A 26,270-nucleotide genomic window follows, 5' to 3' on the forward strand; every position below is an offset into this window, starting at 1 on the left:
ATTTCCTGGACTTCCATGGTATTTGTTGTTATCTCCCCTTTTGCATTCCTGATTCTACTAATTTGGGTTTTTTCTCTCCTCATTTTAGTCAGCTTTGCCTGGGGTCTGTTGATCTTGTTTATTTTTTCAAAGAACCAACTTTTTGTTTCATTAATTCTTTGTATGGTTTTTTTGGTTTCTATTTCATTGATTTCAGCTCTTATTTTTATTATCTCTCTCCTTCTATTTGTTTTGGGATTTGCTTGTTCTTGTTTTTCTAGGAGTTTGAGATGTATCATGAGGTCATTGATTTGGGATCTTTCAGTCTTTTTAATATATGCACTCATGGCTAAAAACTTTCCTCTCAGGACTGCCTTTGCTGTGTCCTATAGGTTCCGGTAGGTTGTGTTTTCATTTTCATTGACTTCCAGGAACTTTTAAATTTACTCTTTTATTTCATCAATGATCCATTGTTCATTAAGTAATGAGTTATTCAGTTTCCAGCTGTTTGCATGTTTTGTGTCGTTACTTTTGTTGTTGAGTTCTAGTTTTATTGCACTGTGATCAGATAGAATGATTGGTATAATTTCTGTTTTCTTATATTTGCTGAGGCTTTCTTTGTGCCCTAGGATGTGATCTGCTTTGGAGAAGGTTCCATGAACTACTGAGAAGAATGTATATTGTGTAGAAGTTGGATGAAATGTTCTGTAGACATCAAGTAGGTCCATTTGATCTATTGTGTATTTTAGATGTAGGATTTCTTTATTGATTTTTTTGTTTCGTTGACCTATCTATTGATGATAATGGGTGTTAAAGTCCCCCAGAACCACTGTGTTGGAGTTAATACATTCTTTTAGGTCTTTCAGGGTATGTTTGATGAAATTGGGTGTGTTCACATTGGGTGCATATAGGTTGATGATTATTATTTCCTTTTGGTCTATTTCCCCTTTTATTAGTATGGAATGTCCTTTTTTATTTCATTTGATCAGTGTAGGCTTGAAGTCTACTTTGTCAGAGATAAGTATTGCTACTTCTGCCTGTTTTTGGGGGCCATTGACTTGGTAAATCTTCTTCCAGCCTTTCATCCTAAGCCTGTGCTTATTTCTGTTGGTTAGATGGGTCTCCTATAAGCAACAAATTGTTGGATCTTCCTTTTTAATCCATTTTGTCAAACAGTGCCTTTTGATGGGTGAATTAAGTCCATTAACATTAAGTGTTAGTAGTGATAGGTATGTGGTGATTCCTGCCATTTAGTTGTCTTAGTTGTTTGAAGGTTTGATTGTGTGTACCTAAGTTGAGGTTATTCTCTACTTTCTTGCTTTTTCTTTTCCTTTAGTTTGGTGCTGCCTGTCTTTTCATGGTTATGTTAGGTTTCACTTTCTGTGTGCAGAATCCCTTGAGGAGTCTTTTGTAGTGGTGGCTTTGTGGTCACATATTGTTTTAGTTTCTGCTTATCATGGAAGACTTTTATTGCTCTATCTATTTTGAATGATAGTTTTGCTGGGTAGAATATCCTGGGGTTGAAGTTATTTTCATTCAGTGCCCAGAAGATCTCACCCCAAGCTCTTCTTGCTTTTAATGTTTCTGTTGAGAAGTCTGCTATGATTTTGATTGGTTTATCTTTGTATGTTATTTGTTTTTTCTCTCTTACAGGCTTCAGTATTCTTTCTTGGGTCTCTGTATTTGTTGTTTTAATGATAAGATGCCATGGGGTAGATCTATTTTGGTCTGGTCTGTTTGGTGTTCTAGGGGCCTCTTGTGTCAGTATGGGAATAGATTTCTCTAGTTTTGGGAAATTTTCTGTTACTTTTTTATTGAATGTATTCTGCATTCCCTTTGCTTGCACCGCTTCTCCTTCTTGGATGCCCATGATTCTCAGGTTTGATCTTTTGATGTAGTCAGTGAGTTCTTGCATTTTCTTTTCACAGGTCTTGAGTTGTTTAACTAATAGTTCTTCGGTTTTTTTCTTTAATTACCATTTCATCTTTGAGTTCTGAGATTCTGTCTTCTGTTTGTTCTGTTCTGCTGGATTGGCCTTCCATTTTGTTTTGCAGTTCTGTTTCGTTCTTTTTTCTGGGGTTCTCCATATCCTGAGTTGTTTCCTCTTTAATGTTGTCCGTTTTTGTCCTTAGTTCATTTATCTCTTTATTAATTGTGTTCTTTCTTTCACTTTGGTGTTTATATAGTGCTTCTATGGTTTCTTTTATTTCTTCTTGTGCTTTTTCAAATTCTCTATTTTTGTTGTCTTGGAATTTCTTGTACATAGTCAACCTATACATTTTGGTTGACTATATTCAGTATCATCTCTATAAAATTCTCATTGATTGCCTGTATTATTTCTTCTTTTAGATTGTTCTTGTGGGCTTCATTGTGTTCTTTGGCATTGTTTATCTTCATTTTATTGGAGTCTGGATCTGAGTATGTGTTTTCTTCATTCCCCTGGTTCCTGTACTGATTTTTTGCTGTGGGGAAACTGGTTTCCCTTTTTTTTCTGTCTTCTCGTCATTGCCCTTGGTGGTGTTATTGTCCCTGTACTGTGTGCAGTTAAGTATTTTCTAGCTTGTAATAATAACAATGGTGACATTTAGAATGGGAAGAGTGAAAGGAGACGGAAAGCAAAGAAGTGAAAGAAAAAGGGAAAAAGAAACAAACAAGTAGAAAAAAAACAAAGAAACAAAAAAGTTTCAAAGATATAATCAGGGAGAGATAGTGTACTAATCAATAGTAGGCTGAACAGGCATTAGAGAGACAGAGAGAGGATTAAAAAAAATGAAAAAAAAACCTTCAAGTTCAAATGCAATAAAGTTTCAATCTTAATAATTTTGGTGTTAGTCCCTCAGCCTCCAATCCTGGAGATGGTGTCTTAGAAGTAGTTCTGTCGTTGTCTCATCAAAGGGCAAAAAAACCAAACCAAAACAACACAAAACAAAAAAAACACTACAAAGTGTCCCACGTTCAAATGCAGTACAGTTTCAGTAAGTTTTTCAGCATGCAGGTATAGTTCAGTTGTTGTCTCATCAAAGGAAGAGAGAATAAAAAAGAGTCTGGAGACAGGTCTGTGAATGGCTATATGAGGCTGTGGCTCACCTGCCCGCTGCTGTCAGCTTTCTGTTGCTGGAGGCATTATTTATGCAGATCTCAGGGGTGAGCTTAACACTCCCCTGTCCCTGCAGGCTTTGTTTACTCAGAGTTCCCCTGGGTGCAACCACCACTGCTTCAAGCTTTCCCCTTTCCAAGCACACTGGGGAAGGTGACACTGCACCTGCTTTCTCAGGCCTGCGTGTTTATTTACAGTTCATGTGGGAAGTGGGTCTTCCCCCTCTCCTGTGGAGTTTTCCTCCCACCGTCACTTTTACAAGCTTTCCTGCTCCTGATTGCTGGGTGTGTGCCGCCGCTCCTGCCTTCTCCGGCTGGCTTGTTTATTTACAGCTGACATGGGATGTGGGTTTTCCCCACCCCCATGGAGTTTTCCTCCCACTGCCACTTTTACAAGCTTTCCTGCTCCTGGTTGCTGGGTGTGTGCTGCTGCTCCTGCCTTCTCCTGCCTGCTTGTTGTGAGGGATTTCCTCTCCCCCACTCTTTGGCTTTCAGGACGCCCTACCCTCTTTGCTATGTGTCTTTTTTGTTGTTATTGCTTATTATTCAGTTTTTTTTTCTTTTTTACCTGGGTGGGGGTCGGTCTGTCCAGGGGGCTATGGTGATCTGGCCCAGTGTTGTCTGTGGGAGTACCGCGTGCCGCTTAGCTCACCTTGTGGTCTGTGTCTTCCCAAGCCGTCTGGGCGCTGCCTTCTGGCGGTGGCGCGGGAACCCTCTTGGTTTCTCCGTTTAACGTGAAGTGGAGATGCTATGCGCAGGCTGGAGGTGTGGAGGAGTCCCAAAAGCTTCCTTTCTGAGGAATACACTTTAGGATGTTCTTAGTATAACTCATTTTGTTGTGTTACTAGTAGTTGTAAGGAAGTGCTTGGTTAATAGTAAACTCCTGTCACAGTATTAAAAATCAGTAAAAACCACCTCATCTGTTTTATCTTGCAGTTTATGTTTCATTTAAGAAGATCTCCTTTCTTGCAAGTATTTAACAATAGTCCTGATGAGAGTTCGTATTATCGTCATCATTTTATGCGTCAAGATCTGACACAGTCTCTAATCATGATTCAGCCTATTTTGTATGCGTATTCTTTTAGTGGACCACCAGAGGTAAGAAGAGCAAAAAAAAGAGTGCATTAGTCTTGTTACTGTGATGTTTGACATTAAAAAAGTGAAAATAACTTTTTTAATAAGAATTTGTTAGGTGCATTGTTAGCTTGAGCTATTTATGTATGTGCTTGCCATTTTTATGTCCAGAAATGATTATTATGATTTCATAGTATATGCCTTATTTCAGAGTTTAGTGTCTGATAATTTATGATATTCTGTCTACACAAAGTCCTGAAACATAATCTCATTTTCTTTTGGTTCTTTGAGAACATAAAATACAGTTGATTATAAAATCATATATTTAGAGGAGTGGTAAAAAGTTATCCACTGATCTTCCTTAGCAAAATTTCCCACTTTAACCTATTATCAAATGTACTTGAAATTGTCTGTTGTACTACTCACAAATAATATATTTGAAAATAATACTTTAGGAAGGGTCAGTATAAAAATAATATTTTATTATATTTATTATTTAGTTACTCTTCAAGTTTTGTAAAAGAGTGGATAAATGTCTTATTTTGTTACTACAATTTTTTTAGCACTTTGTCAAATAGTTTCTACTTTTCTAGAAGAAAATATTTTTATGTGTTGGTGTTGTAGCATTTTGAATCAGGAAAGCAAATTTTAAAACTAACTTTTTCTTTTTCAGAGTAATATATGTAAATTGTAGACATCTGGAAAATGTAGAAGAGTGTTTACAAGGAAATTGGAATATCATCATTCTGAGTGCTTGCATCCATTCCATTTAGTACATGAGTCTCATTAGCTTCATTTTCTTAGGACTTTGCTTTTTGAGTTTTCTTTCCTTCCTGCATCATCACTTTCTGTCCATTTGGATCATTCTCATTAACATAGAAACTTTAATAGCACTCAGATTTAAAGAAGAAAACCCACGAAAATACCCACCTTGTCGCCATATTTTCTCTATCACCCCATTTCTCTACTCCCTGTCATAGTTAAATTAAATAAGTTATTTGTCTATACTTTCTGAGCTTACATTCTTATAACCTGTATGAGTTACACTTTTGTCCCTAACATTATATTAAAACATATCTTATCAAGGCCACCTGAGTTCTAGCTACATCTTACTTCAAGAAGGTCTCAATAGTATTTGCTTAGTGGGGACTTTTTCCTTGAAGCCTTTTGCTTTAGGCTTCTCTGATACCCACTATTCTCACCTGGTTTTCTTCCTCTTCTTGAACAGCTCTTTCTCAGCCTCCTTTCATTGACTTTTCCTTTTCTGACCTCTAAGTGTCCACACGCTTAAGAGCCCAATCTTTTGGCCTCCCTTATCTACAACCACTCTGAATGGTGCATTCTAACCCCGTAGCTTTAAACTCTGTCTTTGTGAGTGTGACGCCCAGATTTATGTCATCAGTTTTGGGTACTCCTATTCATTTCACAGAACTGTTTTTCCATGTGCCTGAATGTACTGTCTCCCAGGCCTTTCCATGTCACTCAGTGCTACCACTATCGGCTTATAAGTCATTCTTGATTTCCTCTTGACTCTATTTTTTAATTATTACCTCAGTCTAAAGAGAATCCTTAGAAAATTGTGAGAACTCATTATGGCAAGAGATTGTAAATGTCAAATTAAAATTTAGAGAATATACTGGAGAGGTCTGCTTTGTATCTTTAGTTTATTTTTTCTCATCTCTCTTTGTTTTCTTCATGTTAGCCAGTTCTTCTTGATAGCAGCAGCATTCTGGCAGACCGTATTCTTCTCATGGATACATTCTTCCAGATCTTGATTTATCATGGTGAGGTAAGATTCTACAGCATTTAAAGCTTAAGAATGTAAAGTCTTTATATCTAAGGAAGTTTTTTTCCCTCTGTTTTGTGGCTAGTGTTTGGTCAATGATAGAGCTTGATTTCTATTTTTCTTAAATACAGGTTGAGTATCCCTAATCCAAAAATTCAGGATACTCCCAAATCCAAACATTTTTGAACACCAGAATGACTCCACCATTGGGAAATTTTTCACCATGAAAAATTTTCATGCTCAGAATTATTAAAAATATTATATAAATTGTCTTCAGTCTATGTCTATGGGGAGTAGATAAAACATAAATTAATTTTGTATTTAAATTTGGTCCCATCCCCAAGATATCGCATGTATTTGCACATAATCTAAAATGTGAACAATATCTGAAATCCATAACACTTCTCAAGTATTTTGAATATAAAAATACTCAACCTATACGTATAAGATGTGATTCTTCCTAATATAGGTCTTTAGGTTTCCATGACAGTTGACCCACCTGTATTTATTTTGTTCATTTGTCTACACATGATTAGACAAATGGATTATGCACAAAGTGTAGTATTGTGAAAGTAAAAACATTGACATGTAAACATAACACACTCTTGGGTTTTACCTGAAGACATTGAAAGGGGAAAGTCAGTTTTCATCAGTGAGCAAAGTTTTTTCTTTTCATTATTTCATTGATGCAATATTCTTTTATTTTTGGTGGGCCTGGGGTTTGAAGTCAGGTCTTCATGCTTGCAAAACAGGTACTCTACTGCTAGAGCCACACCTCCAGTCCTGTTTTCATTATTTCATGTAATCATTATAAGAAGCTATTTTTAGAAGTGTTCCACATGATCTTAAAAACTCACTTATGGTATAAGTGAATTAAAATTTATAACTTAATTAGAATGGTAAATGATTGGAAAGAGCAGAATATTTGAGTAGCAATTAGGCTTTAATCCAGATATTTAGCAGAGCTCTTATTCATTCATGCATATATTCATTTAGCCAATATTTAAGTGCACTCTCTATATAAAAAACTCTGGCTCCGGATGGTTTGGAAAATAGAGGTTCATTTTTCCAACCTGCACTCAAGCATATAGTCTAGTATTTTGTGACTTGTATAGATTTATTTTTCCAGTTGGTGCAGTTGTAGGTGATTTTAGATTTACACTGTAATAGTAAAGGTATTATTCAAAAGAGCCTTTTATATAATACTATCCAGAACTTTAAAAAGAGTTATTGATTATTATTATTATTTTTATTTTTGGATTGGTTTTAATTGATACCAGCTTCTTAATGCCCTTGCTTTTTAAGAAAAATAAATATAATACTGACATTATATTATTTTGCTTTTTTTTTTTTTTTCTTTTCTTTTGCAGTGCTAGGGGTTGAACTCAGGGCTTTAATAGGCAAGTGCTCTACCACTGAGCTGCATACCCAGCCTTTTGGCATTTGAGGCGGGTTCTCATTATGTAGCCGAGATTGACCTTGAACTCTCAATCCTTGGCATCTGTCTCCCCAGGGCTGGGATTACCCCTGTGTACCATCACACCCAGCCTTTTTGTTTGTTTTAATGGTAATTTTTGCTTCTTTAAATATCATGTTGTTAATATGAGAAATTTGATGACTGTTTCTTTTAAATGCAGAAGTATAAAGCTATATAGAATAACACTGACTAATTCAGGTAATTTAGGTTATGTTTAAATTTTTGAGTTCCTCAGTTAATGGTTTTTAGAGCCATTTACTGTGTGTCTGTGTATCTATTTATTTTGCTTTAGTTGTTTTTGGGATAGGGGCTTCCATTTTTGCCTGGAGGCTGCCCTTGGATTGTGATCTACACTGTAGCTGGGATTACAGGTGTATGCCACCACACCCAGCTAGAGCCTTTTTTTTTTTTTTTTTTTTTCATTTTTCTTTTATTATTCATATGTGCATACAAGGCTTGGTTCATTTCTCCCCCCTGCCCCCACCCCCTCCCTTACCACCCACTCCACCCCCTCCCGCTCCCCGCCCTCAATACCCAGCAGAAACTATTTTGCCCTTATCTCTAATTTTGTTGTAGAGAGAGTATAAGCAATAATAGGAAGGAACAAGGAGTTTTGCTGGTTGAGATAAGGATAGCTATACAGGGCATTGACTCACATTGATTTCCTGTGCGTGGGTGTTACCTTCTAGGTTAATTCTTTTTGATATAACCTTTTCTCTAGTTCCTGGTCCCCTTTTCCTATTGGCCTCAGTTGCTTTAAGGTATCTGCTTTAGTTTCTCTGCATTAAGGGCAACAAATGCTAGCTAGTTTTTTAGGTGTCTTACCTATCCTCACCCCTCCCTTGTGTGCTCTCGCTTTTATCATGTTAGAGCCATTTACTTTAACTTAGGAATTGATTCAGTTGTTCTTCTACAGATATATCATCTTTATAATTTTATTGTAACAGGTTTTTGGTTATGTCTCTTACCATAATAATTCTGTTAGTAAAGACTTCATAATAATCTGGGCTCTGATGCCTCATGCCTATAATCCTAGCTACTTAGGAGGCTGAGATCAGGAGGATCATGGTTTGAACCAGCCCTGGCAAATAGTTTCTGAGATCTGATCGCCAAAATAACCAGAGCAAAATGAACTGGAGGTGTGGCTCAAGGGGTAAAGCGCCTGCTTTGCAAATGTGAAGCCGTGAGTTCAAACCCTAGTCCTACCACCCCCAAAAACAGAAAAAGAAAGAAAGACTTCATAATAGTCCTTAATTTTTCAAATCTCTGGGAAATCTTTTGTAACAGAAATCCCCCTCATATATGGCTAAAAGACAGCTTTCAGTTATTGTTAATTGGATATGACACGTAGTGTTCAAATTTTTGGTTTGTAGTTTTACTTTTATTTAAAACCCTTTTTAATTTTAGAATAGTTTTCTTTACTTATAATTATTTATTTTTCTGAGACAGGGTCTCACTGCATTGCCCTGGCTAGTCTTGAACTCCTGGGCTTCAGTGATCTTCCCACCTCAGCTTCCCTCAGCTGGGATTCCAGGTCCAGCTTCGCTTTCCTTTTAAAGGAGAAGAAATATCTTGATTTTTGTATGTGTTTACTTCACAATATTTTCTCTACTGAAATTAGTGATTGTAACTTTAAAATACTGTAATTTTCTTATTTTCAAAATATTACTTCCTTTGGGAAAATCTCTGAAGATTTTTTAGATGGGCAAGAAATTTAAGATAACTGCTTTATTTACTTTAAAATCAGACTATAGCACAGTGGCGGAAGTCAGGATACCAGGACATGCCAGAATATGAAAATTTCCGCCATCTCCTGCAAGCCCCAGTGGATGATGCACAGGAGATTCTTCACTCCAGGTTTCCAATGCCGAGATACATCGACACTGAACATGGAGGCAGCCAGGTAAGTCATGTGGGGGCAAGTAGTGTGCGTGTGTGTGTGTGTGTGTGTGTGTGTGTGTGTTTGTGTAAGTGGCAGTGAAGTGTTCTTGTTTGGTTTCTGCTTTTAATTTAATAGATTGCCTGAGAAGGCAGGAAGAGAAGGTATCTAACACTTAGGTTTTTGCTGTGGCTCTGAGGGCAAGGCAATTAAAACTACTGACTAGCTGCCTGAGGCTCCTCCTTTTCTCTATTTTCTGTTCCACCTTAGCTCTTGTAAAAGAACCAGAATGGCATTCTGAAGATATGAACAGAAATTATTGGATAATATTTTAGTGTACTTAAAGCTGTTTGATTACTGGTAAAATCTATGAATAAGAAGTTTGTGTTAACTTACTTTTTCATTCTAATTGTTCCAGTTTTCTAGAAAATGTCATGTCAAAGGAAAGCATGACAGTATTAGAAAAGGTTTTGTGGTTTTCAGAACTAAGAGGGTTAAATAAATACATGCATATACATGCATGTCTTTTGAGCCCTTCAGAAGGCCAGGTTAGGGGCCCTTAACACACATTCATAAAACACTTCTTACTTCTCCCCTGTGATTCTGGTTGCTTATAATACACTGAGTTGTTAGACATTTGTTTTATTTGTCTCTTAATAGCAGGGACCATAGGTTGCTTATTGCTGTATCCCTAGCATCTAGCATAAAATGCCAGTAACATTTAGTCAGAAATGATACCAATTATTAAGGATTTACAATATTATAGGAACTATCATATTTGAGAATCCTCATAATAATTCTGTTATAGGTAATAAAACTGTTACTTATGTTACTTATGCCTAGGGAAACACATTAAATGAAGAAGCTAGTATTTTTTTTGGGGGGAGGATTTTTGTTTGTTTGTTTTTTGTTTTTGAGATAGTGTTGGCCTTTTTCCTGGCTGACCTTGATACTCCTGCCTTAGCCACCCAAGTGCTAGGATCACAGGCATGCACCACTATGCCTGAGTAGGTGCTAGGATTTAAGTTTTGGTCTTCTGACCCTAGGACTAGTGCTCTTGACTATTGTGTAAACTGATTACTTAGATAATAGAAAAAGATTTTGTATGATACCAGATTTCAAAAGATAAGACTGCTAGTGGTTTTTCTAGAGTGAATTAAAAATTTGTGAAAGTCAGTATATCAATGTGTATTGGTATTTTCCTCTTTTATTCTGTTTATTATTCTTATGATAAAAAACTGTAGTAGATTGATGGGAAAATATTGGCTTAAGTTGTTTAAAAAATTTGCGGGTTGTTTATTCAAGTAAAAGAAGATGCATTTTCATTTATTTGTAGCATTTTATGGGACTTCAAATTTTAATGATTTTCAGACTATTTTGTAATAATTGTAATTTCACATTAACTTTGTCATAATTGTTGCACACACATTTTATGTGCAGAGTTTTGTGTTTATTGCAGTTTATTACTTGTTATTATGAATGTCAAAATATTTGATCTGATGAGAAGAGGGTACATTTATAACAGACAATGGCCTACACATTTCAAAATTTAGTTGATCTTTTAAAATGTTCTATTTTAATAAAATCAGTTTTACCAAATGCATTAAATTAAATTGATTTTAGATGGTACAATGTATTTATTCACTGAATCTATTTCTGATAGATGTTATTTCTTCTTTGCTTTTAAGGCTCGTTTCCTCCTTTCAAAAGTCAACCCTTCACAGACTCATAATAATATGTATGCCTGGGGGCAGGTAAGTGTCCGTAGCAGTCTTGGAAATTCTTTGTGTATTCATAGTTTGCTATTTTAGTAAGAGCCACTTTTTTTAAAAATTTTTTATTTTTGGTGGGACTAGAGTTTGAATTCAGGGCCTTGGCTTGCATAGCAGGTGCTCTAACTGCTTGAGTCACACCTCCAGTCCATTTTTCTCTGGTTTATTTGGAGATCGGGTCTTGTGAACTTTTTGTCTGGGCTGATCTCAAGTTGTGATCCTCCCAATTTCAGCCTCCCAAGTAGCTAGGATTATGGGAGTGAGCCACTGGCAACTGCAAGTAAAAAACCACATCTTTACTATGTATTTAGTGATGATTTCTGTTGGAAAAGTAATGCAAAAATAACAGAAAAAAATCGAAGTAGTATTTGGTGGCACCATAGAAAATAAAAAAGTGATCCTATCACATAGACAGAACCCCATCATATTCCAAGTTTAGTGCCATAGCTTAAGACAAAAAGTGTTACGTATTTAAGATACAAAGTGATGATTCAACTTAATACGATGCTCTGAACTGCAAAAGGCCACAATAAGCTGGGAGACCAGGGATTATGATTGAGCAGAGAGGCCAGGAAGCTTGGAAATCATTTCTGGTATATATTAACTTGGTAGAAGTCCTACCTGTCCATGTAGTATGTCAACATCTGTGCAGTGTTCAACATGTATGGGATTTGTAATTGGTACTTTAGAATATGCAGTTACCATTTCTGCCTTTGAGGATCTTGTAGTCCAGTATTAGAGATAAGATACATACCTAAGTAAATGTGCCTTTAAAAATATATTAAGTATTATAGGGATAAAAGAGGAAAGGGAGAGGTTGCAGCAGGAGAGGTGTGTGATCAGAAAAGAGTTCAGTAAAAAGGAATGTTTAGTTAGTAATTATTATTTGAATGGAAATTAAATAAAGGGAATTCTAGGTAGAAGATAGTAGTAGTAGTATGAGCTAAGGGAATTGTATATGAATAGTAGAACATAAAACTGAAAATGTGTTACATGACTGAATTTATGGAGGAATTGTTGAAGGATTTTGAACAGAGGGGAAATTTAAATCTTAGATATGTACTTAAATCTTAATATTAATTTGGAGACCTATCTAGGTTGAAGCTATATTTATTGAGTCTATGCAAGTGAGGGGAAATGAAGGCAAGCTAATGAAAAGGAATAGATTTGGGAAATATTTCAAAGTAGACTCCATGAAACTTAATTGGAAATTTCAGGAGAATATATTACTAATCCTGGATTAGAGGGAGAGAATAGCTATAAAGAACATAAATGGAGCCAGGTACAGTGGCTCAAACCTGTAATCCTAGCTACTTGGGAGGTAAGAGGGTAAAGATAAGAATATTTGAAGTTTGAGGGTAGCCTAGGCAAAGACTCCATTTTTTTTTTTTTTGAGGCACTGGGAATTGAACTCAGGGCCTCATGCTTGCTAGGCAGGTGCTCTGTCTACCACTTGAGCCACTCCAACAGCCCTCAAGACCCCCCATCTTAACTAGTTACTGGGTGTGGTGGCATGTACCTGTCATCCCAGCTAGGTGGTAAAGCAAAATAGGAGGATAGCAGTCCAAGCCAGCCCAGGCATAAAGAGAGACGCTGTGTCAAAAATAACCAAAGTAAAAAGGGCTGGCAGAGTGATGCCTGTCTGGCAGCTGTGAGACCCTGAGTTTAACATCCAGTACTGCTTAAAAAAGAGAGAGTATAATTGAGATGATTTGTGGAATTTGAATATTTTGAATATATGCTATCAGATAACTAGTACAGTATTATTAAATATCTTGAGTGTGATAATGGTGGTGTGGTTCTATAGGAATTTGCCATTTATTTTATAAAATAGATACATCCTGATGCATTTAGAGGTCGAAAGTCATGATGTCTTCAATTTAGAGAAATGATTCAATGAAAAGGGGGAAAAAAAAAAAAAGAGTTCTCTGGGCTGCAGGTGTGGCTTTAGTAGTTTAGCTAGCCTTCCTACTGGCATGAAGCCCTAAGTTGAAACCCCAGAACCGCCAACAAAACAAAACAAAACAACAATAAGAAGAAGTAAAGGGAAAATGGAATCAGAAAAGCCATTGTGGCAAAGTATTAATAATTGAATTTAGGGGTATAGTCTGTGAGGATATTTATTATACTTCTTTCCCAGCTTTTTTTCTTTTTTTTGTTTTTGAGACAGGTCTCATTATGTAGCCCAGGCTGATCTTGAACTAATAATCCTCCCAAGTGCTCAAATTACAGATGTGTGCTACCACACCTATTTTCTTTCTAATTTCCCTGTAGATTAGAATTTTAAAAATATAAAAAATTGAGGGGAAATAAGGTAATTGGGGGTTTTAAGTCACGATGTCTAGGAGAACCAGTAAGTGGGAGGGTGGAAAGATGTTTGATTTTAGACACATTGAATTAAAAAAAATTTTTTACTCTCCCTCCACAGCTTGCTTTATTTATTTATTTATTTATTGGTAGTACTGGGGTTTGAACTCAGGGCTTCACACTTGCTAGGCAGATGCTCTACCACTTGAGCCACTCTGCCAGCTAGACACATTGAATTTGAGGTATCATCTACATGGCCACATTGAGCCATAATATGATGGCCATATTGTATATTGATTATGGCCATATTGAGTGGGCTATTAGAAATTTGGATTTAAAGTGGTCAGGCAAGGATGTGAAAGTTAATTTCAGAAAAGTGATACTTAAAGTCATCATAGGAAATGTTTTTCTAAGAGTAGGAAATGAGACAAAAGAGCAAGGAGACAAAATCTTGAGAAAATACAAGTGGTAGACATATTTATAAATAATCAGAAAGGTAGAAGAGTAATAAAAAGAATCTCATAGCATAAAAGGCGAGGGAGAAAATTAGATAAGGCAGAAGAAGGGGTTACAAACACTGAACTGCTATTAACAGTCAAAGGAGAATAGACTTGAAAAAAAGTGGTGGATTTGATGATAGGGAGGTCATTTGTGGCCTGTGCTAAATAGTTTTAATATATCTAGGTAGCAGATAAATTATGAGCAGTTAGTGGATGGTAAAGAAGTAGACATTGTAAGTATAGATGATTCTTTTGTAAATTTAGCCTCAGGGAAAATAGTAGAAATACCATTGTTGCTAGAAGAAGAGCACACAAGTTATTTGTAGACCAAGTATAAGTAGGCAATACGATAAAGACAAAATGAACAGATGTTTAAGGTCCTTAAAAGGGGACAATATGAACATAAGCATTGTGTGTGGATTAAGCATTAGTAAGGAGGCAGGGCATTTCTTTTTGCAGAAGCCAAAGGTGAGAAGAGTGACGACAAAGATTTTGAGGTGAAGAGAAAGCTCACAAAATTACTCATTTATTTTTAGTAGTAGGAAATTATTTGCTAAGGTGAGACACTCTGGGGTTAAGGAGTAGAAATTAGAAAAGATTAAAAACAGCTATAAGGAATATTAAAATCAATGGAGGATAAAAAAAGACTTCTACAGCGGTGGTGAGGGTCTGTTTTATTTGTTAATAATCACTACAACATTGTTACATAATGTTCTTTAACATGCTTTGCAGTTCAGATACTGAATCAAAGACGAAAGTTTTTGGAGTAACTTAGTATGGGATGAGAAAGGTGGGCACATTAGAAAGCAGTAGCATAATTTAGAGCAATGTGAATTGACTAGCTATGGCGTCCAGGATGATAGAGGATAAATAAAGCAGTAACTGGCATCAAGGTCCCTTCTTTTTGAATATATAGTTGTCTTAAAAGTTTGTCCTGATTTTTCTGCAGTCACTGTTTCTCTGGGTGATTGCATCCACTCTTAATGGCTTTAGCTTTCATCTGAACACTAACTTGCCAATCTTTATCTTTTGTTTGGCTTCACACTGATCTGTAGACTTTAATTTCTTTAACTGCCTGCTGCACATCATTTGAATTTCCTATAGACAATTTCATAAACAGAATGCCACCTCACCTTCTCTCTTTTTACACTATTGATTTTCTGTTTTTATAGAGGACCTCACTTTTTTTGTTGTTTTTTTATCATACAAATTTTATATTGTTGTGCTTGGGAGTACATTGTGGCATTTACAAAAATTCTTACAATATATCAAATATATCATAATTGAATTCACCCCCTCCATCATTCTCCTTTATCTTCCCTCCCCCCATTCCTGGGATAGTTTCAACAGGCATCTTTTTTCCATTTACATTCATGTGTACACAGTATTTGCATCATATTCACTCTTCTAAACCCTTTCCCCACATTGTTCTCCTCCCACTGGTACTCGCTCTCCAGACAGGACCTATCTGCCTTCCTGTTCTCCAATATTGTAAAAAAAAAGACATTTTTATTTGTTTAAGATAGCTACACAGGGAGTTTCCTTGTGACATTTCCATTTGTGTACATATTAAAACCCATATTGGTTCATCTCTTTTTCTCCTTTCTACCCCTTCTTATGGTGATTTCAACACATTTAAAAACTATATTCATTCTTGTATAGGAAGTACATCAACCATATTCACCTCCTTAACTTCATTCTTTTCCCCACCCTCTTTTGTATGTGACCTCCCCTTAGCATGACCTGTTTTTCATAACATTACTTGTATTTGTATTAGATCTATATTCCACATATGAGAGTAAACATGTGGCCTTTGGCTTTCTGAACCTGGCTAACTTCACTTACGGTGATGTTCTCCAGTTCCATCCATTTACCTGCAAATGACAAAATTTCATTCTTCTTTAATGGCTGAATAAAATTACATTTAATATAAATACTGTATTTTCTAAATCCATTCATTGGTAGTAGTGCATCTTTGTTGTTCCCATAGCTTAGCTATTGTGAATAATGCTGCAATAAACATGGATGTACAGGTGCCTTTATTGTAACCTGACTTACATTCCTTTGAGTATATCCCTAGGTGTTGCCTGATCATATGGCAGTTCTATGACCCAAATAACCTTTTTCCACTGTTAGCTGCCACTTAGACCTTTTAGCCAAACTGAGTTTCTCACTCTACTTTGAATATACTCATCTGTTCCTGTCTCTGTTTTGTCCCTAATGCCCCTTGGACACATCCTAGTCATGCCTCAAGACAAAAGTCTTCTGTGTGATATGCTTGTCCTATCATCCATTTTTTTGTCCATCTGCTTCCTGTTTTCCTGTTAGGTTATAAATTATTAGAGGGTTGTTATCATATGTTAGTTCATCTTTGTTTTCACCCTTCTCACCGTTTACTTTTGCAAGAAGAAATGCCCTTCCTCCTTTCATTTTTAACTTCTCACAGTACCTTAAACATGGCATGTGATGAATATAATAGATCTGGAGAGTGGGGGTGAATGTGGGAGTTAAGGAGATTTTGTGATACAGATAAATAAATTGAATCCACCATCCAAAAGTCCTGAAAGGTGGAGAGATTTTTATAACAAGGAAAAGAGTTTAATCTTAGAAATATGGAAAGGGTATAACCATGTGAAAAAAAATTTGCCCAAATAACGTATATACACAGACATCATCACTATCACCCCACACCCTATTCCGTTTTGCTGGGGGAACAAAAAGCCAAATATAATGCCACAATGTGGAGGTTTAGAGTACAGAATGAATCATGAATTAGTCTTTATTTTATATTTAACTCTGGCAACTGTGTTACGGTTTTCATTCTGGATCTCACAACTTAAGAGGAACTTAGATATAGTTAAGTAAAAGATTGTAAGAGGATAGAAAAATAGAGCCAACAGAGTTCAAGGAAATAGCAGTTGATCAATATGGAGAAAAGGGAGGTTAAAAGAGACTTTAAAATGGTATTTGTGAGGGGTCACACATGAAATGCAAATGAGCGAATCTGACTGGGAGTAAGAAAACCTGACAGAGTCAAGAAGCAGTATGTGGAAGTGGGGGTCTGTGGCAAGCTAGGCTTGGAAGACTACACAGTTCCTTCTTTAAAGGAAGTTGGGCGCTGATGACTCACATCTGTAATTCTAGCTTCTTGGGAGGCTGAGATTGGGAGGATTGAAGTTCAAGGCCCCATCTCCAAAATAATCATCAAAAATTGATTGGAGACATGGCTCAAGCAGTAGAGTGCCTGCTTTGCAAGTGCAAAACCCTGAGTTCAAAACACAGTCTCACTAAAAACAAAAAAAAGTAGTGGTAGCTCCTCTTCCTTTCCAGATAATCATTATCATTCACATAATTCAGTTTAAAAAATAGCCACAATATGTAGAGCAAATAAAACATCACTTTGCATTTAAAAAAGTGTGTTACTTCATGGGATTAAATAATTTATGGAAATGATGACTTCTTTCTGTTTTCTTTTCTGAATGTAAATTATAGCATAAGGAGGCTTATAAAGGAAAGAACTTGTCAGGTTGGAAAACAGAAACATCCTGGGTTGGTAGTTGACTATGCAACTCTACAAGTTACTTCTTTGCCTCTATTTCCTTGTCTATAGGGTTTAATAACAACACATGCTTGATAGGGAATATTCTAGGAATCTTAGCTATTAGTTTTCACTGGGAAAAATAAGTCTCTCCTAAACATATTTAACATAGGAAAGAGAACCTATATTAAACTTTGAAATTTAATTATTACTGCCTGGAAGTAGGGCACTAAAGGCATAAACAAGACCACTAAATTCTTGACTTGTTAATATTTTTATTGTCATAATAACTAATAAGTTGAATTTGTACTACTTTAGTCGCAATAAGTTTTTTTTATACACTCATTTATTTTATTTTATTTTTTTGGAAACTCTGATTTTTTTATTGTTTTATTATTCATATGTGCATACAACGCTTGGGTCATTTCTCCCCCCTGCCCCCACCCCCTCCCTTACCACCCACTCCGCCCCCTCCCTCTCCCCCTGACCCCCTCAATACCCGGCAGAAATGATTTTGCCCTTATCTCTAATTTTGTTGAAGAGAGAGTATAAGCAATAATAGGAAGGAACAAGGGTTTTTGCTAGTTGAGATAAGGATAGCTATACAGGGAGTTAACTCACGTTAATTTCCTGTGGGTGTGTGTTACCTTCTAGGTTAATTCTTTTTGATATAACCTTTTCTCTAGTTCCTGGTCCCCTTTTCCTATTAGCCTCAGTTGCTTTTAAGGTATCTGCTTTAGTTTCTCTGCGTTAAGGGCAACAAATGATAGCTAATTTTTTAGGTGTCTTACCTATCCTCACGCCTCCCTTGTGTACTCTTGCTTTTATCATGTGCTCAAAGTCCAATCCCCTTGTTATGTTTGCCCTTGATCTAATGTCCACATATGAGGGAGAACATATGATTTTTGGTCTTTTGGGCCAGGCTGACCTCACTCAGAATGATGTTCTCCAATTCCATCCATTTACCAGCGAATGATAACATTTCGTTCTTCTTCATGGCTGCATAAAATTCCATTGTGTATAGATACCACATTTTCTTAATCCATTCGTCAGTGGCGGGGCATCTTGGCTGTTTCCATAACTTGGCTATTGTGAAAAGTGCCGCAATAAACATGGGTGTGCAGGTGCTTCTGAAGTAACCTGTGTCACAGTCTTTTGGGTATATCCCCAAGAGTGGTATTGCTGGATCAAATGGTAGATCGATGTCTAGCTTTTTAAGTAGCCTCCAAATTTTTTTCTAGAGTGGTTGTACTAGTTTACATTCCCACCAGCAGTGTAAGAGGGTTCCTTTTTCCCCCCATCCTCACCAACACCTGTTGTTGGTGGTGTTGCTAATAATGATGGCTATTCTAACAGGGGTGAGGTGGAATCTTAGTGTGGTTTTAATTTGCATTTCCTTTATTGCTAGAGATGGTAAGCTTTTTTCATGTGTTTTTGGCCATTTGAATTTCTTCTTTTGAGAAAGTTCTGTTTAGTTCCCTTGCCCATTTCTTTATTGGTTCATTAGTTTTGGGAGAATTTAGTTTTTTAAGTTCCCTATATATTCTGGTTATCAGTCCTTTGTCTGATGTGTAGCTGGCAAATATTTCCTCCCACTCTGTGGGTGTTCTGTTCAGTTTAGAGACCATTTCTTTTGATGAACAGAAGCTTTTTAGTTTTATGAAGTCCCATTTATCTATGCTATCTCTTAGTTGCTGTGCTGCTGGGGTTTCATTGAGAAAGTTCTTACCTATACCTACTAATTCCAGAGTATTTCCTACTCTTTCTTGTATCAACTTTAGAGTTTGTGGTCTGATATTAAGATCCTTGATCCATTTTGAGTTAATCTTGGCATAGGGTGATATACATGGATCTAGTTTCAGTTTTTTGCAGACTTCTAACCAGTTTTCCCAGCAGTTTTTGTTGAAGAGGCTGCTATTTCTCCACCGTATATTTTTAGCTCCTTTGTCAAAGACAAGTTGGTTATAGTTGTGTGGCTTCATATCTGGGTCTTCTATTTGGTTCCACTGGTCTTCATGTCTGTTTTTGTGCCAGTACCATGCTGTTTTTATTTTTATTGCTTTGTAATATAGTTTGAAGTTGGGTATCGTGATACCTCCAGCATTGTTCTTTTGAGTGAGTATTGCCTTGGCTATTCATGGCCTCCTGTGTTTCCATATAAATTTCACGGTAGATTTTTCAATCTCTTTAATGAATGTCATTGGAATTTTGATGGGAATTGCGTTAAGCATGTAGATTACTTGTGGGAGTATAGACATTTTTACTATGTTGATTCTACCAATCCATGAGCATGGGAGATCTCTCCACTTTCTAAAGTCTTCCTCAGTCACTTTCTTCAGAAGTTAATAGTTTTCCTTGTAGAGGTCGTTCACATCTTTTGTTAGGTTTACACCCAGGTATTTGATTTTTTTTGAGGTTATTGTAAATAGGATTGTTTCTATACATTCTTTTCCAGTTTGCTCAGTATTAGTGTATAGAAATGCTAATGATTTTTCTATGTTGATTTTATATCCTGCTGCCTTGCTGTAGCTATTGATGATGTCTAGAAGCTTCTGAGGAGTTTTTTGGGTCTTTAAGGTATAGGATCATGTCGTCTGCAAACAGGGATATTTTGACAGTTTCTTTACCTATTTGTATTCCTTTTATTCCTTCTTCTTGCCTAATTGTTGTGGCTAGGAATTCCAGTACTATGTTGAATAGGAGTGGAGACAGTGAGCATCCTTGTCTGGTTCCTGACTTTAGAGGGAATGGTTTCTGTTTTTCTCCATTAAGTATAATGCTTGCTGTAGGTTTGTCATATATAGCTTTTATAATGTTGAGGTACTTTCCTTCTGTTCCTAGTTTTCTTGGAGCTTTTATCATGAAATGATGTTGGATCTTATCAAAGGCTTTTTCTGCATCTATTGAGATGATCAAGTGGTTTTTGTCTTTGCTTCTGTTAATGTGGTTTATTACATTTATTGATTTTCGTATGTTGAACCACCCCTGCATTCCTGGGATGAAGCCTACTTGGTTGTGGTGAATAATCTTTTTGATGTGTTGTTGAATTTGGTTTTCCATTATTTTGTTGGGGATTTTTGCATCAATGTTCATTAAAGAGACTGGCCTATAGTTCTCCTTTTTGGAGGTGTCTTTGCCTGGTTTTGGATAAGTGTAATACTGGCTTCATAAAATGTGTTAGGCAGTTTTTCTTCCCGTTCTATTTCGTGGAACAGTTTAAGGAGGGTTGGTATCAGTTCTTCCTTAAAGGTCTGATAGAATTCAGAGAATCCATCAGGTCCTGCACTTTTCTTTTTGGGGAGACTCTTGATTGCTGCTTCAATTTCATTTTGTGTTATAGATCTATTCAGGTGATTAATATCCTCTTGGTTCAGTTTTGGATGATCATATGTATCTAGAAATCTGTCCATTTCTTTAAGATTTTCAAATTTATTTGCATATAGGTTCTCGAAGTAGTCTCTGATGATTTCCTGGACTTCCATGGTGTTTGTTGTTATCTCCCCTTTTGCATTCCTGATGCTACTAATTTGGGTTTTTTCTCTCCTCATTTTAGTCAGGTTTGCCCGGCGTCTGTCGATCTTGTTTATTTTTTCAAAGAACCAACTTTTTGTTTCATTAATTCTTTGTATGGTTTTTTTGGTTTCTATTTCATTGATTTCAGCTCTTATTTTTATTATTTCTCTCCTTCTATTTGTTTTGGGATTTGCTTGTTCTTGTTTTTCTAGGAGTTTGAGATGTATCATTAGGCCGTTGATTTGGGATCTTTCAGTCTTTTTAATATATGCACTCATCTCTATAAACTTTCCTCTCAGGACTGCCTTTGTTGTGTCCCATAGGTTCCGGTAGGTTGTGTTTTCATTTTCATTGACTTTCAGGAACTTTTTAATTTCTTCTTTTATTTCATCGATGATCCATTGTTCATTAAGTAATGAGTTATTTAGTTTCCAGCTGTTTGCATGTTTTTTTGTCTTTACTTTTGTTGTTGAGTTCTAGTTTTACTGCATAGTGATCAGGTAGTATGCATGGTATAATTTCTATTTTCTTATATTTGCTGAGGCTTGGTTTGTGCCCTAGGATATGATCTATTTTGGAGAAGGTTCCATGGTCTGCTGAGAAGAATGTATATTGAGTAGAAGTTGGATGAAATGTTCTGTAGACATCAAGTAGTTCTATTTGGTCTATTGTATGTTTTAGATGTAGGATTTCTTTATTGATTTTTTGTTTGGATGACCTATCTATTGATGATAATGGGGTGTTAAAGTCTCCCACAACCACTTTGTTGAAGTTAATATATTCTTTTAGGTCTTTCAGGGTATGTTTGATGAAATTGGGTGTGTTGACTTTGGGTGCGTACAGGTTGATAATTATTACTTCCTTTTGGTCTATTTCCCCTTTTATTAGTGTGGAATGTACTTGTTTATCTCATTTGATCAATGTAGGTTTGAAGTCTACTTTGCCAGAAATGTATTGCTGCTCCTGCCTGTTTTTGGGGGCCATTGGCTTGGTAAATCTTCTTCCAGCTTTTCATCCTAAGCCTATGCTTATTTCTGTTGGTGAATGGGTCTCCTGTAAGCAACAAATTGTTGGATCTTCCTTTTTAATCCATTTCGTCAAGCGGTGCCTTTTGATGGGTAATTTAAGTCCGTTAACATTAAGTGTTAGTACTGATAGGTATGTTGTGATTCCTGCCATTTAGTTATCTTAGTTGTTTGAAGGTTTGATTGTGTGTACCTAAGTTGAGGTTATTCTCTACTTTCATGCTTTTTTTTTCCTGTGGTTTCATGGTTAAGTTGGGTTTCACTTTCTGTGTGCAGAATCCCTTGAAGAATCTTTTGTAGTGGTGGCTTTGTGGTCACATATTGTTTTAGTTTCTGCTTATCATGGAAGACTTTTATTGCTCCATCTATTTTGAATGATAGTTTTGCTGGGTAGAGTATCCTGGGGTTGAAGTTATTTTCATTTAGTGCCTGGAAGATCTCACCCCATGCCCTTCTTGCTTTTAATGTTTCTGTTGAGGAGTCTGCTGTGATTTTGATGGGTTTACCTTTGTGTGTTATTTGTTTTTTCTCTCTTACAGCCTTCAATATTCTTTCCCTAGTTTCTGAACTTGTTGTTTTAATGATGATATGTCGTGGGGTAGTTCTATTTTGATCTGGTCTGTTTGTTGTCCTGGAGGCCTCTTGTATCTGTATGTGAATATCTTTATCTGAATTTGGGAAATTTTCTGTTATTATTTTGTTGAATATATTATGCATTCCCTCCGGTTGCACCTGTTCTCCTTCTTAGATGCCCATGATTGTCAAGTTTGGTCTTTTGATGGAGTCAGTGAGTTCTTGCATTTTTTTTCCGTATGTCTTGAGTTGTTTAATTAATAGTTCTTTGGTTTTTCCTTTAATTACCATTTCATCTTCGAGTTCTGAGATTCTGTCTTCTGTTTGTTCTATTCTGCTGGATTGGCCTTCCATTTTGTTTTGTAGCTCTGTTTTGTTCTTTTTTTCTGAGGTTTTCCATATCCTGGGTGGTTTCCTCTTTAATGTTGTCTATTTTTGTTCTGAGTTCATTTATCTGTTTATTAATTGTGTTCTCTGTTTCACTTTGGTGTTTGTACAGTGGTTGTATGGTTTCCTTTATTTCTTCTTTTCCTTTTTCAAATTCTCTATTTTTTTTGTCTTGGAATTTCTTGAGTGTCTCCTGTACATTTTGGTTGACCCTATCCAGTATCATCTCTATAAAATTCTCATTGAGTACTTGTAGTATGTCTTCTTTTAAATTATTCTTGTGGGCTTCATTGGGTCCTTTGGCATAGTTTATCTTCATTTTGTTGGAGTCTGGATCTGAGTTTCTGTTCTCTTCATTCCCCTCTGGTTCCTGTACTAATTTTTTGCTGTGGGGAAACTGGTTTCCCTGTTTTTTCTGTCTTCCTGTCATTGTCCTTGGTGTTGTTACTGTCCCTGTACTGTGTGCAGTTAAGTATTTTTTAGCTTGTAATAATAACAATGGTGACATTTAGAATGGAAGAGTGAGAGGAGATGGAAAGCAAAGAAGTGAAAGAAAAAGGGAAAAAGAAACAAACAAGTAGAAAAAAACAAAACAAAGAACAAAAAAAGTTTCTAAGATATAAATAGGGAGTGTTAGTGTACTAATCAACAGTAAGCGGAACAGGCATTAGAGAGACAGAGAGGATTGAAAATAAAAAATAAAAAGAATAAAGATAAGAATAAAAATAAGTAAGTAAATGAAAGAAAAAATATGTATATTAAAATAAAATAAAACAAATGAAAAAGAGAAAATTAAAAAAAAAACCTCCAAGTTCAAATGCAATGAAGTTTCAGTCTTAATAATTTTGGTGTCCGTGTCAGCCTCCAGTCCTGGAGATGGTGCCTCAGATGTTGTTCTGTAGTTGTCTCATCAAAGGGGACACATAAAGTAGAACAAAACTGCACACACACACACAAAAAAACTCCACAAAGTGTCCCAAGTTCAAATGAAATACAGTTTCAGTAAGTTTTTCAGCATGCAGGTGTAGTTCGGTTGTTTTCTCATCAAAGGTAGGAAAAGAGAAAAAAAAGAGTCTGGAGACAGTTTGTGAATGGCTATCTGCGGCTGTTTCTTGCCTATCCACTGCTGTCAGCCTGCTGTTGCTGGAGGCGTTATTTATGTAGATCTCTGGGGTGAGCTTAACACTCACCTGGCCCGCAGGCTTTGTTTACTTAGAGTTCTCCTGGGCACGACCTCCACTGCTACAAGCTTTCCCCTTTCCAAGCACATTGGCGGAGGTGACAACTGCACCCGCTTTTCTCAGGCCTGTGTGTTTGTTTACAGCTCACGTGGGAAGTGGGTCTTCCCCCCTCTCCTGTGGAGTTTTCCTCCCACTGCCGCTTTTACAAGCTTTCCTGCTCTTGATTGCTGGGCACACACCCCCGCTCCTGCTGGTGCATCTCTGGCCAGGCCCTGGTTGTTTATTTACAGTTCTGAGAAGGATTCCCCTCCCCCACTCTTCGGAGCTCAGGGTGCCCCACCCTCTTTGCAACGTGTCTTTTTGTTCTTATTGCTTATTACTCAGTTTCTCTTATTTCCCCGGGTGGAGGTAGGTCTGTCCAGGTGGCTATGCTGTTCTAGCCCAATGTTGTCTGTGAGATTACCGTGGTACCGCTTAGCTTACCTTGTCTGTGTCTTCCCAAGCCATCTGGGCATGGGCAACTGGTGGCCCAGGGGCCCTCCTGGTTTCTCTGTTTAACATGAAGTGGAGATTCTCTGCACCGCCTGGAGGTGTGGAGGGGTCAAAGTTTTGCCTCTTCTTGGTTGTTTTGCCTGCAACGTGTGTCTCCAGCATCTCTCCAAGATTTCACTATAGGAGGCACGCCGCCATCTTGGAATTCTCTTATACACTCATTTAATTTAATTGTTAAAAACTTACATGACGTATGTATAGTTCACCTTATTTTTTAGAAGAGGCTATGTAGGTTAATTTACCCAAGATGATATAGCTAAACTGGTAGGACCGTATTTTTAACCCAGGCCTGTCTGACTCCAGGTTCTGAATTTTAATTATTAAGTTAATTTAATGATTGGAATTTAGGGAATTAACTCAGTAGCCCGACAGTCTACTAAAAATTGATGGAATCTAATACCTTAGTTTTCTTTTTGTCAGAACCCAGTGGTAAGTCTTACCTATGAATGGCCTGAAGAGGGCACCACTGCAACACTGCTTCTGTGACAGAGTTAGCGGTCTCACTGGTACAGAGCTTCATATGCTAACAGATTTAAAGTTCAGGCCTTTCTGTCTAAGCCTGGATAGATCTTAAAAAGAAAAAAGCTCCATTTGATAAATCAAAATAAACTAATTGCCAGTTTTTTATAAAATTGAATTGAGCATTAGTATTTTTAGTTTCAAATAAGATCTCTGTAATATGTAAATTAGGCAAATCCGTATCTATTTTGTCTTAACTAGAAATAGGTACTGGGTGAATTGAGATGGAAGACATGTGAAATGAAAAAAATTAGTTTCAGTTATAGGAAGCAAGCACTACCTGGTTATTGTTAGGTCACATTTTTGAAACCTGCTGTATTTATAGCAGTATGAGGGTTTGAATTTAGGGTTTCATGCTTGCTATGTAGGCACTCTACTACATGAGCCATGACACTAGCCCTATGTGATAGCTATTCATGTAGATAAAGGAAAAATATTTTAGTGTTACAAATACTAGATTTTTCAAAAGGAGTAATAGTGAAAATAGCCAAACTATGTTGTTTGTGCCAGGTGTTCTGTTTGCTTTACATTATTTAACTACAGATGCAGAAGCTAGGACATAGTTTTAGTAATCCTTAAAGTCACATGAGTAGTAAGTGGCAGAGCCAGAATTTTTGAGCCCAGGAACACTATTATTCCTTTAATCCCAGCACTTTTGTCCCCCTTCTTCACCAAGGTTTTCTAGTTCTTATAAATTAACATGTGATTTGCCTTTATTCAGAAGAGGCTATGGCATTTTGTAGCTATGCCAGACTAGACCCACAGGAGCTGCAAATTCTCATTTCACATTTACTACTAACTTGCTGATCTCTAAAAATTGCTTCATTTCCTTGTTTTTAGACCTTTTCCATTTATTAATAAATGGAACTTGAGTCAGAAGAAAACTGAAAAATTTCAATATAAAATCTAGAAATATTTTCTCCTGCTACAGTAAAATTTCATTGTTGATGTATTGGTTGATAAAGTCATTTTGTCAATGCATTTGATTAAAATGGATATTAGGAATTTTTCTTAATTCTTGTTAATTACTTAAACCCCACAGAAATCAATTAAACTGACTAGAACACTTGGTAAACATAGGTTATTTAACCTTCCTTCCAGCTGGCATTTCT

At 36.5% G+C, this 26,270-nt stretch overlaps 1 protein-coding gene across 2 annotated transcripts in view; it reads left to right on the forward strand.

Moving 5' to 3' along the window:
* The window catches only part of Sec23a (SEC23 homolog A, COPII coat complex component), a 116,017-nt gene that overhangs the window by 41,754 nt on the left and 47,993 nt on the right, over positions 1 to 26,270 (forward strand). For both annotated transcript variants that reach the window (XM_074068116.1, XM_020169072.2), the window contains exons 16-19: positions 4,012 to 4,173; positions 5,852 to 5,938; positions 9,160 to 9,315; positions 10,980 to 11,045. In XM_074068116.1, coding sequence (XP_073924217.1) covers positions 4,012 to 4,173; positions 5,852 to 5,938; positions 9,160 to 9,315; positions 10,980 to 11,045 — 471 coding nt within the window. The remainder of the gene's footprint in view (positions 1 to 4,011; positions 4,174 to 5,851; positions 5,939 to 9,159; positions 9,316 to 10,979; positions 11,046 to 26,270) is intronic.

The sequence above is a fragment of the Castor canadensis genome, chromosome 3 (assembly GCF_047511655.1).
Source record: "Castor canadensis chromosome 3, mCasCan1.hap1v2, whole genome shotgun sequence".
NCBI lineage: Eukaryota > Metazoa > Chordata > Mammalia > Rodentia > Castoridae > Castor > Castor canadensis.